We start from the raw sequence: 19,606 nt of genomic DNA, 5'->3' as shown, positions 1-19,606 counted from the left end.
ACTGCGTACAAGGCTTTTTCCAGAAAGTACGCCTTCAAAGCATTATGAAATCGAGGAAAAGAAGTAATTGATTTAATTTCCAAAGGCAAAATGATTATGCATCTTTTTGGCTCTGTATAGAATAGAGCTTTTTACTAACTCGGACCGAGGGGCTTGCAGATAAAGATCATGCACTGCGTTGCGAAGTGAATAATTGTGAGACGGCCTACTTGGCATTTCTGACTTATGTTTGCGTACTAAGCAAATAGATTCCAATATGAATAAAGAGGGAAGAGTAAGTATCTTGTATTTTTTAAAGATTTCTTGACAGTGAGCTCTGGCTATTAAGTCCAAGCAGATACCGAACTGCTCTCTTTTGGAGTTTAAAGATGCGCTCAAATTGAGTCACACCGCATGTGCCCCAGAATGGAAGGGCGTAACGTAGATGTGACTCAAAAAGGGCATAATAAACTGTTCTTGATGTTTGAAAACTTAATTCCCTGGAAACTGATCTTAAGGCAAAACATGCTGAACTTAATTTTTTATATAAGGCATCAATATGCAAGTCCCATTTTAGGGAGTAGTCAACATTAAGTCCCAAGAACTTCACAGATTCAACAACGTCCAAACTGGTGTTGTAAAGTACAAAGGGTTGGATAGTAGTTTTATATGATAAGACTTTAGTTTTTGAGACATTTAGGCACAGAAGATTAGAATCGCACCACGATTTAATGGTAATTAGAAATAGTAGCATGTAGTGCCCTAGCATCCGGATTGATCCATGTAAAGCTAGTATGGTCAGCAAAAAGACAGATTTTGCCACTGATGTTAAGATTGGCCATGTCATTTACAAAAATCAGAAACAAAATAGGGCCCAGGACTGAACCTTGAGGTACCCCACATTCTATTGGTTGGCAAGAAGACTTCGTCGTATACCTTTACAAGCTGATTTCTGTAACTGAGATAAGATTTAAACCACTCAAGGGGCGTTCCTCTGAACCCATAGTGATTCAATTTGTCAATTAAGATGTTATGGTTTACACAATCAAAAGCCTTGGAGAAATCACAAAAAATTGTTGCTGTTGAATGATTATTATTTATACTGGTGTAAACACTATTAAAGAGAGAAAACATAGCATCATTTGTGCACTTGTTACTCAAGAATCCAAATTGGTGAGGAGTAAGAATTTTATATTTAAACAGAAACGATAAGAGCCTTTTTTTAACCAATCGTTCAATGATCTTTGATAAAGTGGGAAGGAGTGCGATTGGGCGATAGTTTGAAGCTTGTTGTTTATCTCCTCCCTTATGCAAAGGAATAATTATTGCAGTCTTAAGGCAGGTAGGAGAACGTGGTCGTTTTTGCTGTCGTTGAAATGAAGTAGATGGTTCACCTGAAGTCAACGGGGATAAAACTCTTGCAACAACAAAAATTTTTTGTGATTCAGTTGAATAATTTCCTGATGTCGATGGCTGTGAGGTATCAGGTGTTTCAATATCTAATGTCAACAATTGGTCGCCAGGCGTAGAAGATTCAGAAGTTAAATCGTTGCATTGATTTATTTCATCTTCAAGACAAAAATCTGGGTCAGCAAGACTATCATCATCGTCAAAATCGTCTTCCAGCCCATCTTCAATATCGGTGTCAGGTCCTATATCTACATTGTCCAAAAGTTCAAACATTTCGTCCGAAGTCACTTGAGATAAGTCATATAATTCAGGCTCTCGGGGATCCTTCCCGGGCTGTCCTTTCTTGTTTGATGTCATATCTAATCACAAAAAACAAAAATAGTAAGAAAATAAATATTTCGTATGAATGAGATAATTTTCACACAAACCGGTCGATCCGCCTTTAGGCAGGTTGAGGTTATGAGTGATTTATAGCAAAAACACATGAACTACTTTTTTTTTCAATGCATAGCTAAGAAATATAACATACATAAACTCACCTGTAAATTTTTTGGCTTGAACAGATCGCTACATGTATTTATTTTATAGCACAGAAAATATCATTTATAGCGAAATATTATTCTGTAAATTTACTAAGGCGGCACATACGCGACTGACTCTACTGAAAAAACACGGGAACCAATAGCCGTTCTAAGTACGTCAGACACGAAACAAATTCCACCCCAAAGGCGGGATTGCCGCTATATGGCCAAAAAATTTAAAATGCATCTCTAAATGAGATTTTGATAAAGCCTGCCTTAAGGCGGGTCTGCTGGCTAGAGGGTTAATTTAGTAAACCTAAGTCCCATCAACATTTATTAGCCTTACTGTAGTATATTATACTAAGTACTAACCTCAAAATGACATTGTTATCACTCTTATTATTAGATTTCACTACTACACTGTTGTTTTGAATAGTTTCATAATAACTAGGTGCATATTATTAGTAAATTTATTGAAATAGACCGTACAGATCCCCTTGTAAACTGGATAAATAGGCCTATTTCGAAAGTACTCACGCGAACTTTTAGCCACAAACAACATAATATGATGTTTTAGCCTTGATATAGACACTATATTCAGGAAGGGCAACATAACTTGTTTTTAAAGTAATAAGTTTGATTATTAACTTTTCTTTTAATATAGATTCACTTAAAGATATCTTAGAACTAAAGCTTTTCTTTTATGTTTATTTTGATTTTTGAAAGATAACCTAACTTTCTAAGTTAGACAAGCGACTTTTGGTGTGAGACCATGAGTTTTAAGGTGCTCTCACATTAAAGCTGTAATTTAATAGCATATAATTTAATAGCCAAAGTAAAGGGTTAATATTTATTTTATTGTTAATTTATTAATTACACCATAACACTTGTACATAATATTAAGGGTCAATATAATTAATTGTATTTATAAATCTCCCTGTCTGTTCTTCCTTGTGAGATTTTCTTTCAGGTTTATAGGTATAGTGCTTTTAGTAATTTTAGCTGTTTTCTTGGTTATCGGGATTTTCTTATCCATCTGCGATAAAACAGGTGGCGCTTATATTTTATTGAACTCTTGTGGAATCACGCCACCCTACCAAAGTGGATAGTGCTAGTCGGCTTCCCTTTGAGAAGATCCCCTGAGCCGTCGCCTCTATAGTCTATAGTAAGTCTCCCTCCTTCCATTGGTTCCCTTGTACCCATTTTCTAACCCTTACTTCCCATATCTTTACTCTCCTTTTTCCTTCCTATTATTACCCATCCGTCCATTCAAATTTCATTTAATCCAGGTAAATAAGATAAAGTTTTAAAGTATAAATAAAGTATTGGATAAATTATAAATTAAAGTATTAAAGTAAAATATAATAAATTATTAATTATTATTTCTTTATACATTTAACAATTTAACAATTGGCAACTCAAATTAATTATAATTGGTTAATTTTTTTTTTTAATTCTTATTTAACACTTTATTTTTTGGATATCACCATACACAGAAATCAAGAGGCGTCAAATCAGGTGAGCGTGCAGGCTACGCAATAGGACCTCGATTTCCTATACAGGAGCGCCATCTTGTTGAAACCACATGTTGGCTACGTCATAAAGAGGCAACTCTTCTAAACTGGAATCTACGTAATTTTCAAGTATTTCTAAGTACCTTGGTCCAGTTAGGTTGTCATTAAAAATTAAAAAAAAAACATGTTGATTTAAAATACCTATCCAAACATTTAATCCTCATCTTGTTTGATGCTGTACTTCGCGATTTCTCAATTCATTTTCCTATCGGCCTAATAAATATTATTGTCTATTAAAGACCACAATTTCTAAACTTCCTTTCGTCCGACCACAACACTTTTAAAGGAAATATAGGAGATTCCTAGCATTTTCTGAAGAACCAGTTGCAAAATACTGATCGTCTGTTTGAGTCTCCTTCTCGAAGTCCCTGACTAATGTGCTCATGCTATCTAGATAATTCCACATTAGCTTCGATATTCCGAAGCGATGTGCGCGGATTTTCCAGTACAAATTTTTTAAAATTTTTGTCATTATTTCTGTTTCTCTTGAGATTGTTAAATGAATCATACTTCAATAAATTACCTCGTAATCTACTGAAAGTTTCTAAACCTGGTTGTCATCTTTCTAAAAAGACGCTCATTGTATAGGGTGTCCCAAATTCGAGGGTGACCATTGGAATCTCGGAAACCGTAAGAGTTACAGGGTCGGGTAAATACTTCCGGAGTTATCCTAAAAAAATCGAAAATTGTCAAAATCGAAATTATAAATTCTCTTATCAAATTCTACCGACTTTATTTAAAGAGACATTGGAAAACTAAAAACAGTTTTTCATTGCCCCTTTTTATGTCCTACAACATGACGCAAAAAAATTAATCCGATGTTTTGTTTTTTTGCGATCATCATTAACTTTATTTTTTCTTATGGGCGCCATAATGGATTTTTTCATTTTTAAAAAGTATTTTTAATTGCCTTTAAAATGAGGTATCGCACTTGCATGTCCGATTACACCTTCTAGTACTTTCCATAAGAACTCCATGAGTGCAAGAGAGAAAGATATATCAATGGAATTTCCAAATAAATTGATTTTATATATTTTTTGCGTCCTGTTGTAGAGCATAAAAAGTGGCAATGAAAAATTGTTTTTAGTTTTCCGATATCTCCTTAGATAAACTCGGTAGGATAAAAACGATTTTGACAAATTTCGTTTTTTTTTGGATATCTCCGGAAGTAACCGGAATTTTAAAATTTTTTAAACGTCATTTTATTAAGCTCCAAATTGCGCAACTTTGCCTCCATTTAACTGACCGTAACTCTTACTGTTTCCGAGATCCCAATGGTCATCCTCGAATTTGGCCACCCTGTATGTACATTTCTGCGTTAGAATATATCATATAAATCTACCTTTTCTCGATTTTTAAATCTCTCCATCTTAAACTTATTGTTGAGTAAAGAGAGTTTATCAGAAAAACGAAATTGTTTACGAAATGCGTAAACAATTTCAAAACACTTGATTAACATAAATCTTAATAAAATAAACAAAAAAATAATTATTCAAAATGTCAAACCTATTACAATGATTAATAACTTTAAAAATATTACAATTATTTTAAAAGTTAAAAAATATTGACAGAACGATGACATCGCCATGACAACAATCCCGACATTTCGACGTGTTTAAGGCAGAACGACACAAACGCCAAATTACAAATTTTTCAGGAGACACAAAAAACCGTGTAACATTCGTATTTATTTTTTTTGAAGCATTATGTTTGTTACTAAAAAAAAGGATTTTTTGTTCTTAATTTTTTTTATACATTTTTTTTGTCTTAAGTTGATAAGTAAAGCTGTAATCTTAAAAATTAGGATTTTTTGGCGTTTATGCCAAACGTTATTGACCTATGGTGTTTATGCCAAAATGAAATAGTCGCTTGTGCCAAAACATGTCTGTTAATGGGTGTGTAAATTGGCGCTTATCTGGAGATGTGCCAAATCACTTTTTAAAACAATTTTTTTTTGTTTTTATGCCAATTACTTTTGAATATAATTTATAAAAGAACATTGTTGTATCATAAAATACATATTTATTTTAAAAATTGTAACATAATTACAAGTATTTCTTATAAAAAATTTAAAAAAAAACTGTTTTTTTTTTTTTAAATAATTTGGTTTATATACATACATAGTTTAATAATAATAATACTCGTATTTTACAATGGACTAGTTAAAAAAAATTCTTAAAAAAATGGTAATATACCTAAGTAGGTATTATGAAAAATGAAAACAGATTAGTTAATCTTATATAATAATAATACTCGTATTTTGTAATGCACGTAAAATCTAATTGACTAGTTAAAAAAATAAACAAATTCTTAAAATATAAAAACAATTTTTTTTCCTATACATTAAGTAGAAAAATTGAGTAGCTATTAGATATTATGTACGTTAATAATAAATGAATAGATGACATTGATGATGAATACGATGAATATTTAATCTTATTCATCATCAATGTCAGTCTCATTAAGTACATCAGGTACTGATCCAGAACATTTTAAGGTTAAATACGGTAAATAAATATTAAATAAATATTATAAGGCCTGAGTGATACTCAGGCCTTATAACTAACTCAGTGCAGATTTTTTTAAATCATTATGTCTTTTTAAATTAATTGGTATTTCCTCCTTATAGGCTGCCTTAAGAATACCTGATTTTAATTTCAAAAAGACTAGTTCTTCTTTGTTTTCTTTAAAAGAGTAAAAAACCCTAGCATTATAATCATTTTTAGAAAAAACTGCTTTTTTAATTTCCGATATTTTTAGTTTACTTGCTTTTTCAAAATTAATGCTTTTAAAGTCCAGCAAATCAGAGAATTTTGGCTTGATAATTATATAAGGTTCTGGATTATTTCTGGCATTACGAATGATAGTGGGCCATTCAGATGGCGCTTGTACTATTTTATTTTTTATATTCTTTTCAATGACTGCATGTATTGAATCTACAGGCATGTAAGTGTGGCCTGCAATGAAATAAGTAAGAGACACTTCTTCGACGGTAATAGAATGATTTAAAAAATATCGAATCATTAAAAATAAAAACCAATTTTTATTAGCAATTGTCGCAGTACATTGATATATTTTTATATTTAGCAGTGCTATCTACATATTTTAAATAGTGTAACATGTTTGAGCAAATTTCGTTACTACCCCTTTTTGCATCTTTTTCTTCCCATAAGTAACAATAGCCTTTTTTTGTAGTCGATTCATAAACAGACAAGTTATAAACTGCATATTTTCGGGAAAAACCTAACAGCATATTATCCCAATGAGTAGTAGCTAATACCTTCTGGAGATCAAAACTTACTACTAAATATGAGCTTTCTTCACCTGACATTTTTTGTTCCTCTAGGAAAGTTTGCTTAATTGTATCCTTTTCCTCGATATGCTCCTTATAATTTTTGGTCTCTGCTTCAGTCTTTAACTCCTCGCTTAGATTCTTAAATCTCTCGCATTTTAGGCATTTATCTTTTTTTGGGACGTGAATTCCAATGTTGTAATTTTCTTTTTTAAAAACTGGCGATTATTTTTTTGTTCAGTAAAAACATACATTTTGTAAAGGTTATTATAGCTTTTTATATTAGCAGGAAGATATGTTTTTGAAGATGAACTTCGGCAATAATGCGAGGGCACCACTGGCAAAGAATTAACAAATTCCTTAAAGTGTTGAACAAGTTCGGTTTTAGTCTTGTTAGACGGTACACGGATTCCTCGCTGATCAGGCTGTGGACATTTTTCATACTCCTTATTATTTAAAACAGTTCTCAATAATCGCACGGTCACAGATAAAGTTGCAAGTAAAAACTGCATACAAACGCGTGTTGGTATACTATTTTTTAGTATACTATATTCCACTGTCATTTTTCTATTTTTTAAATTTTTTGATTTACGCCGTCTCTTAATTTAACAAACCGAAGTACAATCACTTATAAATCGTTTCTGCTTATCACTACTTGCCAAGCCCCAAAAAAAATCAAATATAGATTTTCTTTCTTCTTCAGAAAATAAAGTACAATCATTTTTGCTATTTTTATTTCTGCACAGGTTTTCCTTCATTTTTTTTTCACAAATTAATTTTCCTGAAGTGCTTAAGTATTTCAATCCCAAATCTTTTTGTTTCTTGCGTTCCTCTCGTTTGCTGACTGAGTTCTTAATCTTTATTGAAATAGCTGGATCGCCTTCATTTATTTCTTTCTGAAAGTCACTGCTATTTTCTTCACTTCGTCACTTCTCATTTTCATGTGGAAAATATTGGACTCTTCTTTTCTTATTAGGTTTTTTAAAGACTTCTTCTTCATTTTCGGAACTGCTCGTATTTTCCTTAATTTCATAGTCTTCATCAGAATCTGTAGTAAAATCAGTCTCAATTCTGGCACTGGTTGTGGCATTAATATTGCTTTAACTGTTTATACTAGGTATAGTATCACTTAAACTTTTATCAACAGTAAGAAAGTCTAATGGAAAGTCTAAAGATACATTTCTAAAAATTAATATAGCATAAAAGGCATAAGCGCCATTTATAAAATACACAATATTACATGATTGTAGCAAGAAACTAAAACACCATTAGTTAAAAATTAATCTTTTTGGTAATTTATATACATTAAATGCCGAAAACTTCTAGGACAAAACCTTTTAAGGCGAAAAAAGCATTAAATCATTTGCATTAAATAGCATAGGTGTAATGTCGCTTGTGCCAAACAAAAAGTACTGCATGCAAATTGGCATAAACGGCACATTTTTAAAATCAGATTTGAGTGATTAGGCAGATATAATTGTTATTATAATTAGATTTATCTACTAGTCTGTCAAATCCTTTTGCTTAAAAAACAATTTAAATCTACCTTTAGCTCACAAAAACTGCCGATAAACACGCACGCAGGCACCTGTGTAAAGCTTATGACCGTCTGGCGCTTATGCCAAACAAAAGTGGGTGGGGGGAACTCTTGGCGTTTGTGCAAATTTTAAAAGCATTTCACAACCGAACGGATTTTTTGTGGCATAAGTCTCAAACGTTAAGAGATGCGGAATGAAAGCCGCTTTAATTTGATGTAAATAACCGATTTTTGAATTTTTGGCGCTTGTGCCATTCTGCCTTGAACACGTCGATTTGCGTTCCCATCCAACTAAGTGAAAAAATGCTTTTTTGAATAAATTTATATATATTTTAATAAATTTATGTTTTCCGCCATATCAAGATAGGGTTCTATACATAGTTGAAAAGGTCTTTGACGTGCTAGTTAATGACGTAGAAATCTAATATGGCGTCCATAGGAAGTAACAAAGTTGGCCATGGTTGCAAAAAATCTAATATGTCTAGGAAAATATCGTTAACGTTAATCGATTGGTTATAGTAGATAACCCAAAGCTACCAAATTTTATTAATCGGACTCAAAATGGCGACGATATAGCAGGTCTTATAAAAATCTAATTTTTAGATTTAGCGCTAGATTTTGAAAACCTCTGTAGATATTATGGATGTTAATATCGCATCTGATTGGGCTTGGCATAGTACAAGTTCTTCCCCATTTAACCGAAACTATATGTCTTACCGTTTACGAAATCCCCATATCATTTCATCTGGGACACCCTGTATAGATAAAATGTCTATTTTAAAAAGATTATGTTATTAATACATATTTCTGTCCAATATCCCTTTGCTAGTGAAAATAATTCAGAGGATGCGTATGGCACAGCACGTGCCATGATCTTAACTTATGTGTTTTTTTTTTAATTAATTGTAACCAGAACAAAAAATGTATTAAAAGAAATAATTTTGTCTTGGAGTCATTAAATACTAAAACAGTCACAATTTCAGTTTGTATATTTGGTCGTAGATAAACCGGACGTAAAGTTTGTCATCCATTACTCAGCACCAAGGAGTCTAGAAGGATTTTACCAAGAAAGTGGAAGAGCGGGCAGAGACGGCAGTCGAGCCGATTGCATTCTGATGTACAATCTCTCGGACTGGTTGAGAAATTTTGCCATAGCAGGGAATAAAAAAGACGAAAATAGTATTATGGATACGTTGCAGTATTGTATTGAAACATTTGAGTAAGTTTATAATTTTCATTAAATATTACTTATATCTCAAGAATTTCATCAAATATCACTCTACTAGAAATAAAGCTGATTTTAATATTCGATCACATAAATATAATGCAATACAGATGTGGAATAGTCTTCCACATGATGTAAAACAAATGTCGCCTAACCTTTACAAGAACTTTATTAAATCGCGTCTTCTGGAGCAAAGGAGATAATTTAAATTTATTTATTTTAAGCATGTTGATATATTTGTAGTGCATATGCTTTAGTGGTTTAAAAAAGCTCCTCATAATTTAAATCATTTTTTACATTATATATTTTTTGTTGTTGTTAATGTTCGCCTGTCTTATGCATATCTTAAGTTTCCACTAACAATTGAAATTTACATTTCAGTACTTTGTTTTTGCTTGGTTCTCGGTGTTCTTTTCTTTCCTTTTGCGCACTTTTTTCTTTATTTCTTGCCCTCTTTCGCGCCTCTTACCTTTAGGATGTATAAGTTTTCTTTTTAACTTACACTTATATATGTCAGAATTATATTTAATTTCATTTTGATTTATGCGTTAACCTGGTTTTAATATTTTATATTTGAACTATACCTCTATATTACTTGTAAAGTATTATAGAAAGGAGGGCTAATTCACACAAGCTTGTATTCAAATGAGTCTTGTGGATCGGTTATATAATCGCGAGGTGGTCCTTATTTGTCATATTTTTATTATTATTATTATTATTATTATTATGTTGTAACTATAAATCTGTATCTTGAAAACAAATAAAAAAGTTTTGAAGATTTGAAGTTTGAAATATTACGAAGCTCAGTTTTATATACTCTTTCCCGATTACTATACTTTTCCACTACTACACACTATGCACAAACATGAAGTACTTAATTAAATATCGTAAGTTTGAAATTCATTTCTTATGTCCCTTTAAAATACAGGTCACTTTCATACTAGCGAACTGGGAATCGAGCAACGGGAGTATGTAAATAATTGCAGATGCCATGCATATCTTGAATCAAGACGAGACAATCTAATATAATTTTGCTTATCGGCATATCGGTATCCTTTAGTGATAACGGCAAAAGGTTTACTTGTAAAAATAATAATCCATGCTTTTCTCCAGAGAACAACATTAGCCGATTTTCAGCGTGGAACGGTTCTTAGTTGGTATTTACCAATGCGTTTCTGCGATTCTGGATTTAACCAAAATAGGGGAAACTGTGACGTCACGGATCAGCTGTTAGGCGTTTGGTATTTAACAATTATTACCCGGTTTTGGACTTGGGTTACTCTTTCGGTTATACAGTCCAGAAGAAGGCTATACTTAGATTGTAAAAAATTGATTGAAGATCACGATATGGTGTGCAACCTTTATAAGTTAAGAAAAATAAGTACCAATTAGTTTTAAATTATCAAGGAAAACAAGTAGTCGTTAAGGTTGAGGACCTGGAAACAACAAGCAATTTGCTTGATGGTACCTATAGAAACGTATCATCCATTTTTCTCTAAGAGACCAAACGAAAACAAAACAAAGGTAAGAACACAAAGTCACGGTCTCATCAAATCCATATAATTTTTTTGTTTTTTTTTTTAAAGCTACACGTGTTTCGCTCCCATCGGAGCATCATCAGGCCTAAAAAATACATTAAGATATTTTTCACAAAAAGACGCTTATAAAACTCATTACCCAGACCTACACAGATCACATTACAACTGACAACAAAAGAAAAGCTAGTTTAAGTTAACAATTCCCACCATAGATAAAAATGTATGCTTAAAAAAATAAAAAAGTAAAAATGTAAAATGTCACCAGTGGGGAACGATCCAGCAACCTTTAGATTCACAGGCGCGCGTCTAACCCATTGGCCACCAAGTAACATGATCAAACATGGGGAATGGATAGGAGCGAAACACGTGTAGCTTTTAAAAAAAATATATGGATTTGATGAGACCGTGAGTTTGTGTTCTTACCTTTGTTTTGTTGATGGTACCTATTTTAGAAATTTTATATTACGTTATACAGGGTGTTTCAGAACTATGGGATCAAACTTCTAGGGGTTGTTCAGTGCAACAGTAGAATCTATTTGAGTATAGGAACCCATGTCCGGAAATGTGTCACTACGCCACTACGGCCCTAAGATGCGTTTAAATTTAGAAAAAAATTTAATTACCTAAATAAGATCTGCTGCATTTATTTTTACCTTTTGTACATAATAGCATAACAACAATTGTTTAAAATCAACGCTTATCAGTGTCAATTCTCAATGTCATGTTTAAAAATTTTATAGCTTACAATTTTTAAACATTTATTGCTAATGGAAAACTTTACCAATCAAGAATTGGCGGATATGCATTTGGCATACGGAGCAACAAACTGCAATGCACGAGCAGCATCGCGGTTGTATCATGAACGTTATCCCGAACGACAGCATCCTGGATACAAAAAGTTTATTGCGGTTCATCGGCGGCTCGCTGAGACAGGCATGTTTAAGACCAAGATGCATGATACTGGTGTTGCTCGAACCGTAAAAACAGTTCAGCGAGTTGCCGATGAACCATCAAATAGCACACGTGACGTCGCTAAGAATATGAATACGAGTAACGCTTCTGTCTGGCGGGTACTACACGAGCAACAGCTCCATCCTTATCATTTCCAGAAAGTTCAAGGTATGACTGCAGCCGATCATCCTAGAGTTCAATTTTGGACCGATGAAGCCTCTTTCACAAGAGACAGTATTTTTAATAGTAGGAATAGCCATGTTTGGGACGAAGAAAATCCTTATGCAATTTTTCCAAGAAAACAACAGAATCGTTGGTCTGTCAACGTATGGGCAGGCATTGTTGATGATTATTTAATTGGGCTATACCTTTTACCGGAACGGTTAACAGGACCTATTTATCTGCGTTTCTTGAAGGAAGTTCTCCCAGAACTCCTTGAAAATGTTCCACTAAACGTTAGACAGCAAATGTGGTTTTAGCATGATGGAGCGCCGCCTCACTTTGCTGTACAAGTACGCGAGTATTTGGCTCAGCGGTTTGGGCACCGTTGGATTGCCAGCGGTGGAGCAGTTTCTTGGCCTCCTAGGTCACCCGATTTAACGTCGCTTGCTTTTTTTTGTGGGGACATGTTCAGTATTTAGTCTACGAAACTCCAGTAGAATCAGAGCTAGACTTAATTGGACGAATAACAGCAGCATTTGAAATCATTCAAAACGAGGATCAAATTTTTGGTGTAGTCCGCCGAAATCATGTGCGGCGATTAAATCGGTGTATTAAGGTTGGAGGAAGATGTTTTGAACAATTGTTGTGATGGTTCATATTATACAAAAGGTAAAAATAAATGCATCAGATCCTATTTAGGTAATTTATAATTTTTCTAAATTTAAAGGCGTCTTAGGACCGTAGTGGCGTTGTTTACATTCCTTTTGTCTTCTTAGATTTAAAGATTTATAATCTATATAAATCCATATTTCTTTAATATGTTGTATTTACCATCTTTGTACATATTTTGGTGAATCATGCCTTGGCGCTGCGCCGCTAGATGGCTAATATTTATTTTACCGTGTGGTATGACAGTCCACAGGCCGCCATGATGTGGGGAGAGAGCTGTGTGTCTTGAGAAATTAAACAAACGTGTTTTGGAGATTCCTGAGTTTTTTTGAGTCTGAGTATTCTAAACATGGTCCTTCTCACCGTGATATACCTTAACCTATGGGTAATTGAGTAAGCTACAAGATGTAGTATTCGTGAAAACCTTATTTCGGAAATTGAGCAGAAATTTCTGTGTAAGTCTTCAATCGACTTCGACGAGCGGTGTTCAACAGCAGCCATTAAAGTGTGAAAGTGAAGAATTCTTATAGTCCGGGAGCAAACATCAGGGAAGCCAGAGTAAGTCCTTTCCAATGTTTCCTTTCCTTTATTGAGTAAACTGTTAGCTTCTGTTTAATTTGTGGTGTTTTCAAATAAATAAAATAAAATAAAAAATATTTATTTTGTTTCCTCATATTTTCAAGATGGCGGAGGAACTTAAAGCGTTGACAAAAAAAAGAGGTATTATTAAAAGTAAGCAAACAATATTTAAAAATTATTTTGAGACCGTAAAACAATGCATTTTAAGTGTAGAACCTGAAAATACCGATAAGCATATTATTTTAGAGCTAGAAAATAGGTTAAATAAATTCTCCGATTTACTCTCTCAATTTGATGATGTACAGAGTGAAATTGAGATGTTGTCAGAGTCTACTGAGGAGCAATTGCAGGAGCGTACATCATTTGAAGACAATTATTATAAGTTAAATGCACAGGGAAAAAAGATTTTAGATGAATACTATAGTGCTGTTAATTCTGGGGAAAGTAATAGTTCAGTCAATGAGAGTGTGCAAAACCCTTCAAGTTCTCGAGGTAATTATGTGCAGAGTGCACAAATGCATTCAATGGGTTTGAAACTTCCAGCAATAAATCTTAATAAATTTTCAGGTGATTATAAAAATTGGCTTGAGTTTCGAGATCTGTTTGAGTCATTAATTAATTCGAATGAGTCATTAAATAATGTGCAAAAATTTCACTACCTTCGAGCATCCCTAGAGGGTGGGGCGGCTCAGGTGATTCGTGGGGTTGAGACTACTGAAAGTAATTATCAGATAGCATGGGATATGTTGTGCAATAGGTACAATAATAAAAGTATTTTAGTGCAAAATCACATAAAGTCTTTGCTTAATATACCTAATTTATGTTCTGAGTCTTGTTTTGAGTTACAAAAAATGGTTGATGCAGTATCAAAACACATTCAAAGTTTAAAAACCTTAAACCAACCCACAGAGTTTTGGGATACGCTTTTAATTTTTATTCTTAGTTCTAAATTGGACAAAAAGACAGAGCGTGAGTGGGAAGAAAGAAAAGTAATTTGTTCCGATTTAAAATCATTACGTCAGGTAACTGATACAGAGGTATTGGGTCAAAATTCTGAGTTTCCTTCTTTGAGTGAGTTTTTAGAGTTTTTAAAGAGAAAAGCTGATCTTTTGCAAAATTTGGAAATTTCTAAGAGTAGAAAACATGTGGGGTTAGAGGAGAGTGGTTATGGTAAAGGGGGAAATAAGGGTAATCGAGCTAATAATAATTATTCTTATAACTCTCATACAGTGTCAACACAAAATAGTATTTGTGCCTTTTGTAAGAAGTCGCATTCAATTCATAATTGCCCTGAATTTATTAAACTGGCAGTGCAGTCGAGAGTAGAAAGGGTGCAAGGTTTGAAATTGTGTTTTAACTGTCTAAAAGAGGGGCATGGCAGTAGATTTTGTAAATCTAATTATTCCTGCAAGAGGTGCAAGCTAAAACATCACACTCTATTACATTTTAATAGACTTCAACAAGAAACACAGGTTTTAAATAATGAGCCAGAGCAGAATGAGGGCAATAATGTGGCTGTTAGTCTATCTAGTGGTGTAAGTAATTTTTATTCAAATGTCTTGTTGCAAACAGCTTTAGTGAAGGTTATTGACTCATCCGGAGTTCCTCAAGTGTGCAGAGCTTTACTGGATAGTGGTAGCCAGACTCATTTGATCACACAGGGGTGTTGTGAGAGACTAGGTCTTGAACAAATTGAGTTGTCATCTCTCATAACAGGAGTTGGTCAAAAGGTGTCGCAGTTAAAACATAGATGTCAAATAACTATCCAATCTTGTATTAATCGATATTCGATGAGTCTTCCTTGTATCATAATTCCTAAAATTAGTGGTACACATCCTCCTTGTAAGATTAATACATCTTCTTGGAATATACCAAAAAATTTATGTTTAGCAGATCCAGAGTTCAACAGGCCAGGTGAAATTGATCTTCTAATCGGTGCGAGTATTTATCTAAATCTATTATGCATAGGCCAAGTACATTTAGGTAAAAACATGCCAACATTGCAGAAAACCCAACTAGGTTGGATTGTAGGGGGTGAATTTCAATCTAATCTCTCTGTGCCAAGGTATCAGTGTAATTTGACGACCAACTTGGACCTTCAAGAGCAGATTTGCAAGTTTTGGGAGATTGAAGAGGGTTTAAGTTCAAAACCCCTTCTTTCTGAAGAAGAAAAATTATGTGAGGAAATCTTTAGTCAAACTACAACTCGTAATGAGGAAGGCAGATTTGTTGTACATATTCCTTTTAAAAAATCGCCTGAGTGCCTTGGAGATTCAAAACAAAATGCTATTAAAAGGTTTCATTCTCTGGAATCTAAGCTTAATAAAAATTCTGTATTTAAGTCAAAATATGTTGAGTTTATTAGTGAATATCACTCTTTGTCTCATATGACCGAATGTGCAAAGCCAGACGAATCCAAAGTTGCTTACTATTTCCCTCATCACGGAGTCTTAAATGAGAAGAGTCAAACCACCAAACTAAGAGTGGTGTTTGATGGTTCAGCTCCATCCGATACCGGGGTGTCCTTAAATGACATTCAATGCGTGGGCCCTGTTATTCAGGACGATTTGTTGTCAATTATTTTGAGATTTCGGCAATATAAGGTGGTGATTGGAGCAGATGTGGTCAAGATGTACCGCCAGATTTTGATTCATAAGGATCAGATTTAAAATCTGCAGGTTTTGAACTTCAAAAGTGGGCTTCTAATAGTCAAGAGATCTTAGATCATGTGAAGACAAGCTCATCTACATCTACAGTGTTATTTGGTGAAAGAGGTCAAACAAAAACTCTTGGATTGTATTGGTCATGTGAACAAGATTTTTTAATGTATCAAATTGATGTCAGTGATGTATCAAAACATTTAACCAAGAGAACAGTACTTTCTGTGATTGCAAAACTGTTTGATCCTCTTGGACTTGTTAGTCCATGTCTTATAATCGCAAAAATTATAATGCAGAGATTGTGGTTGCTAAAGTTAGGTTGGGATGATGCTTTGCCTTTGGAGTTGGCCTCTAAGTGGAACAAATTTAAATCTGAGTTATTAGTGTTAAATGAATTGAAGGTTCCCAGGCATATATTGGGTACCCATTGTATTGAGATTCAAATCCATGGCTTCTCAGATGCTAGTACTGAAGCCTATGGGGCTTGTGTTTTTATAAGGAGTGTAGATAATTGTGGTATGATAAGTGTGCATTTAGTTTGTGGTAAGACTAAGGTGGCACCACTCAAGGTTGTTACAATTCCAAGATTGGAACTTTGTGCCGCACTCCTTCTAGCGAGGTTAGTGGAAAAGGTGCGTTCCACTCTTACAGTCACTGTCAACTCATGTTTTCTGTGGAGCGACTCAACTGTAGCTCTAAGTTGGATTCATACTCCTCCTAATACATTACAAACCTTTGTTGGCAACAGAGTGACTCAAATCCAGGCACTTACTTCATCATCTGATTGGCGTCATATCCGTAGTGCGAGCAATCCAGCAGACCTATTGTCCAGAGGTGTTTATCCTAGTCAAATTCAGAGTTCAGATCTGTGGTGGAATGGCCCGCCATGGCTCTCTTTCCCTCAGTGTTCGTGGCCCAAATCTGATTTTCAACCTCAAATTAATTTACCAGATTTGAAAAAACAAATTAGTGTCTTTAAGATCGAGTTTGGGGCCCTATTTCCATTTCCAAGATTTTCGCAGTTATCTAAGATAAAAAGAGTAATGGCTTACTGCCTGCGATTTATTGCAAAGTGTCGTCAGAGGTCAAAGATTGCTGGTCCTCTTACTGTTCCTGAGTTAAACTATGCTTTAACTGTGCTGGTAAAGCTAACACAACAGGAAGCCTTTGCTGCTGAAATAAATGAGTTAAATAAGTCCAAATTTTTAGCGGGTAAAGGAAATTTGTTAAAACTTAACCCCTTTCTGGATTGCGAGGGTATTTTGAGGGTGGGGGGAAGGTTACAACTTTCAGAATTTCAATTTGAAAAGAAATATCCAGCAATTCTTCCTGGTGAACATCCCTTTACTAATCTTATTTTCCAGCATGAACACATTAGATTACATCATGCGGGCGCTCAACTTCTTCTTTCCTCAATTAGAGAAATGTATTGGCCACTTCGGGGAAGAAATTTAGCTCGTAATACTGTACACAAATGTATAAGGTGTTTCAGAACCAACCCGACCTCTAAAAATCCTGTTATGGGTGTTTTGCCTCAAACTAGGGTAACCCCTGCTCCTCCCTTTTATAATGTCGGTGTAGATTATGCAGGACCTTTATTTATGAAGGATAAAAAGGGAAGGGGATGCAAAAGAGTTAAGTGTTATATTTGTATTTTTGTTTGTTTTTCCACAAAGGCACTACATATAGAGGTAGTTACTGAACTGACAACAGAGGCCTTTCTAGCCTCATTTAGAAGATTTATTGCACGAAGAGGAAAACCATTGAATGTTTATTCCGATAACGGAACCAATTTTGTGGGAGCTCGAAATGAGCTTGAAGAGTTTGGTAAGTTTTTAAGGAGGGATGAGGTGAATTTATCCGAGTCAGTTGCAAATCAGGGGATAACTTGGCATTTTATTCCTAGTATGTCACCTCATTTCGGGGGTATTTGGGAGGCCGGCGTAAAGTCATGCAAAACACATTTAAAGAGGGTTCTAGGAAATGCTTTATTAACTTATGAGGAGTTAGTTACAGTTTTGACAGAAATAGAAGCTATCTTAAACTCTCGTCCTCTTACCCCAGTCTCTCCAGATCCTAATGATTATACCGCATTGACCCCCTCACATTTCCTAATTGGGCGACCCCTTACTTCCCTACCAGAGCCAGACCTAGAGGATGTTAAGGAGTCCAGACTTTCCCACTTTCAACGTTTGCAGCAGCTAAAGCAGCATTTTTGGTCGAGATGGTCCCTAGAGTACGTGAGTGAACTTCAGGTTCGAACTAAGTGGCAAATTCATAACAATGTTCTTCAACCTGGAGCCCTGGTTGTCTTAAAAGATGATAAGCGACCACCCTTACAATGGAGTATGGGAAGAATTCTCTCTGTTCAACCAGGCCAAGATAGGGTAGCAAGAGTAGCCTCCATCCAGACCTCTAAGGGAATTGTGAAACGTTCGTTTTCCAAAATTTGCCCTCTACCAATGGAATCATGTGAGACTCCAAAACCAAGTGATACGAGTTAAACTATAGACCAGATGTGTACTTGTGCTATAGACTGGATTTAGTGGTTGATAAACTGAACTAAACTAAACCTAACTTACTTATTAAGAGTTCTTAGTTTTAAGTATGCTTTATTTAATTAGTGTGCTAGGTCTATACTAACTAAGGATACTATGTTGATTTAAGTCAATGTTTAAATTTTCTTTTGAAGGTTAAGCCCTTCAAGGTGGGGGGCATGTTTACATTCCTTTTGTCTTCTTAGATTTAAAGATTTATAATCTATATAAATCCATATTTCTTTAATATGTTGTATTTACCATCTTTGTACATATTTTGGTGAATCATGCCTTGGCGCTGCGCCGCTAGATGGCTAATATTTATTTTACCGTGTGGTATGACAGTCCACAGGCCGCCATGATGTGGGGAGAGAGCTGTGTGTCTTGAGAAATTAAACAAACGTGTTTTGGAGATTCCTGAGTTTTTTTGAGTCTGAGTATTCTAAACAGGCGTAGTGACACATTTCTAGACATGGGTTCCTATACTCAAATGGATTCTACTGTTGCACTGAACAACCCCTAGAAGTTTGATCCCATAGTTCTGAAAAATCCTGTATTTATTACGCATACATATTTCATATTCTTTTCAATTATTTTAAGTATTAATACGTTACTTAGTAAAAAAAGTTAAATTAAAGGAAAGAACATTTAAAATTCATTCCGGCAATAAGGTGTTTATGGCTTAATCCATGGAAATTGACATGACTATTAAACATAGTTTATTTTACATCCAATAAAAGCACAATAGTTTATTCGAGAGAAAAGAGTGGCTAAGGCTCTGGAAAATAAAAAAAAAATCGACTTCATTTTTTAATCAAACAGAAAAGAAAAACAAAAACATAAATTCTTTGATTCCTAATCACCAATTCATTTCAACGACTGTTTCTTTAGATCAGAATTTTTAAGTGGTGGGGGAACAATACGCCACACTTACCTGTCAAAGTTGTCAACCAAAACAGTAACCGCGGTTCT

At 34.3% G+C, this 19,606-nt stretch overlaps 1 protein-coding gene across 2 annotated transcripts in view; it reads left to right on the top strand.

The window, feature by feature from the left end:
• LOC126747534 (ATP-dependent DNA helicase Q1-like) overlaps positions 1–19,606 on the top strand; it is a 130,688-nt gene that overhangs the window by 68,690 nt on the left and 42,392 nt on the right. For both annotated transcript variants that reach the window (XM_050456252.1, XM_050456251.1), the window contains exon 5: positions 9,316–9,532. In XM_050456252.1, the coding sequence (XP_050312209.1) occupies positions 9,316–9,532 (217 nt within the window). The remainder of the gene's footprint in view (positions 1–9,315; positions 9,533–19,606) is intronic.

The sequence above is a fragment of the Anthonomus grandis genome, chromosome 19 (genome assembly GCF_022605725.1).
Source record: "Anthonomus grandis grandis chromosome 19, icAntGran1.3, whole genome shotgun sequence".
Taxonomy (NCBI): domain Eukaryota; kingdom Metazoa; phylum Arthropoda; class Insecta; order Coleoptera; family Curculionidae; genus Anthonomus; species Anthonomus grandis.
The sequence above is the reverse complement of the archived record's forward strand: the minus strand, read 5'-3'. Positions and strand labels throughout refer to the sequence as shown.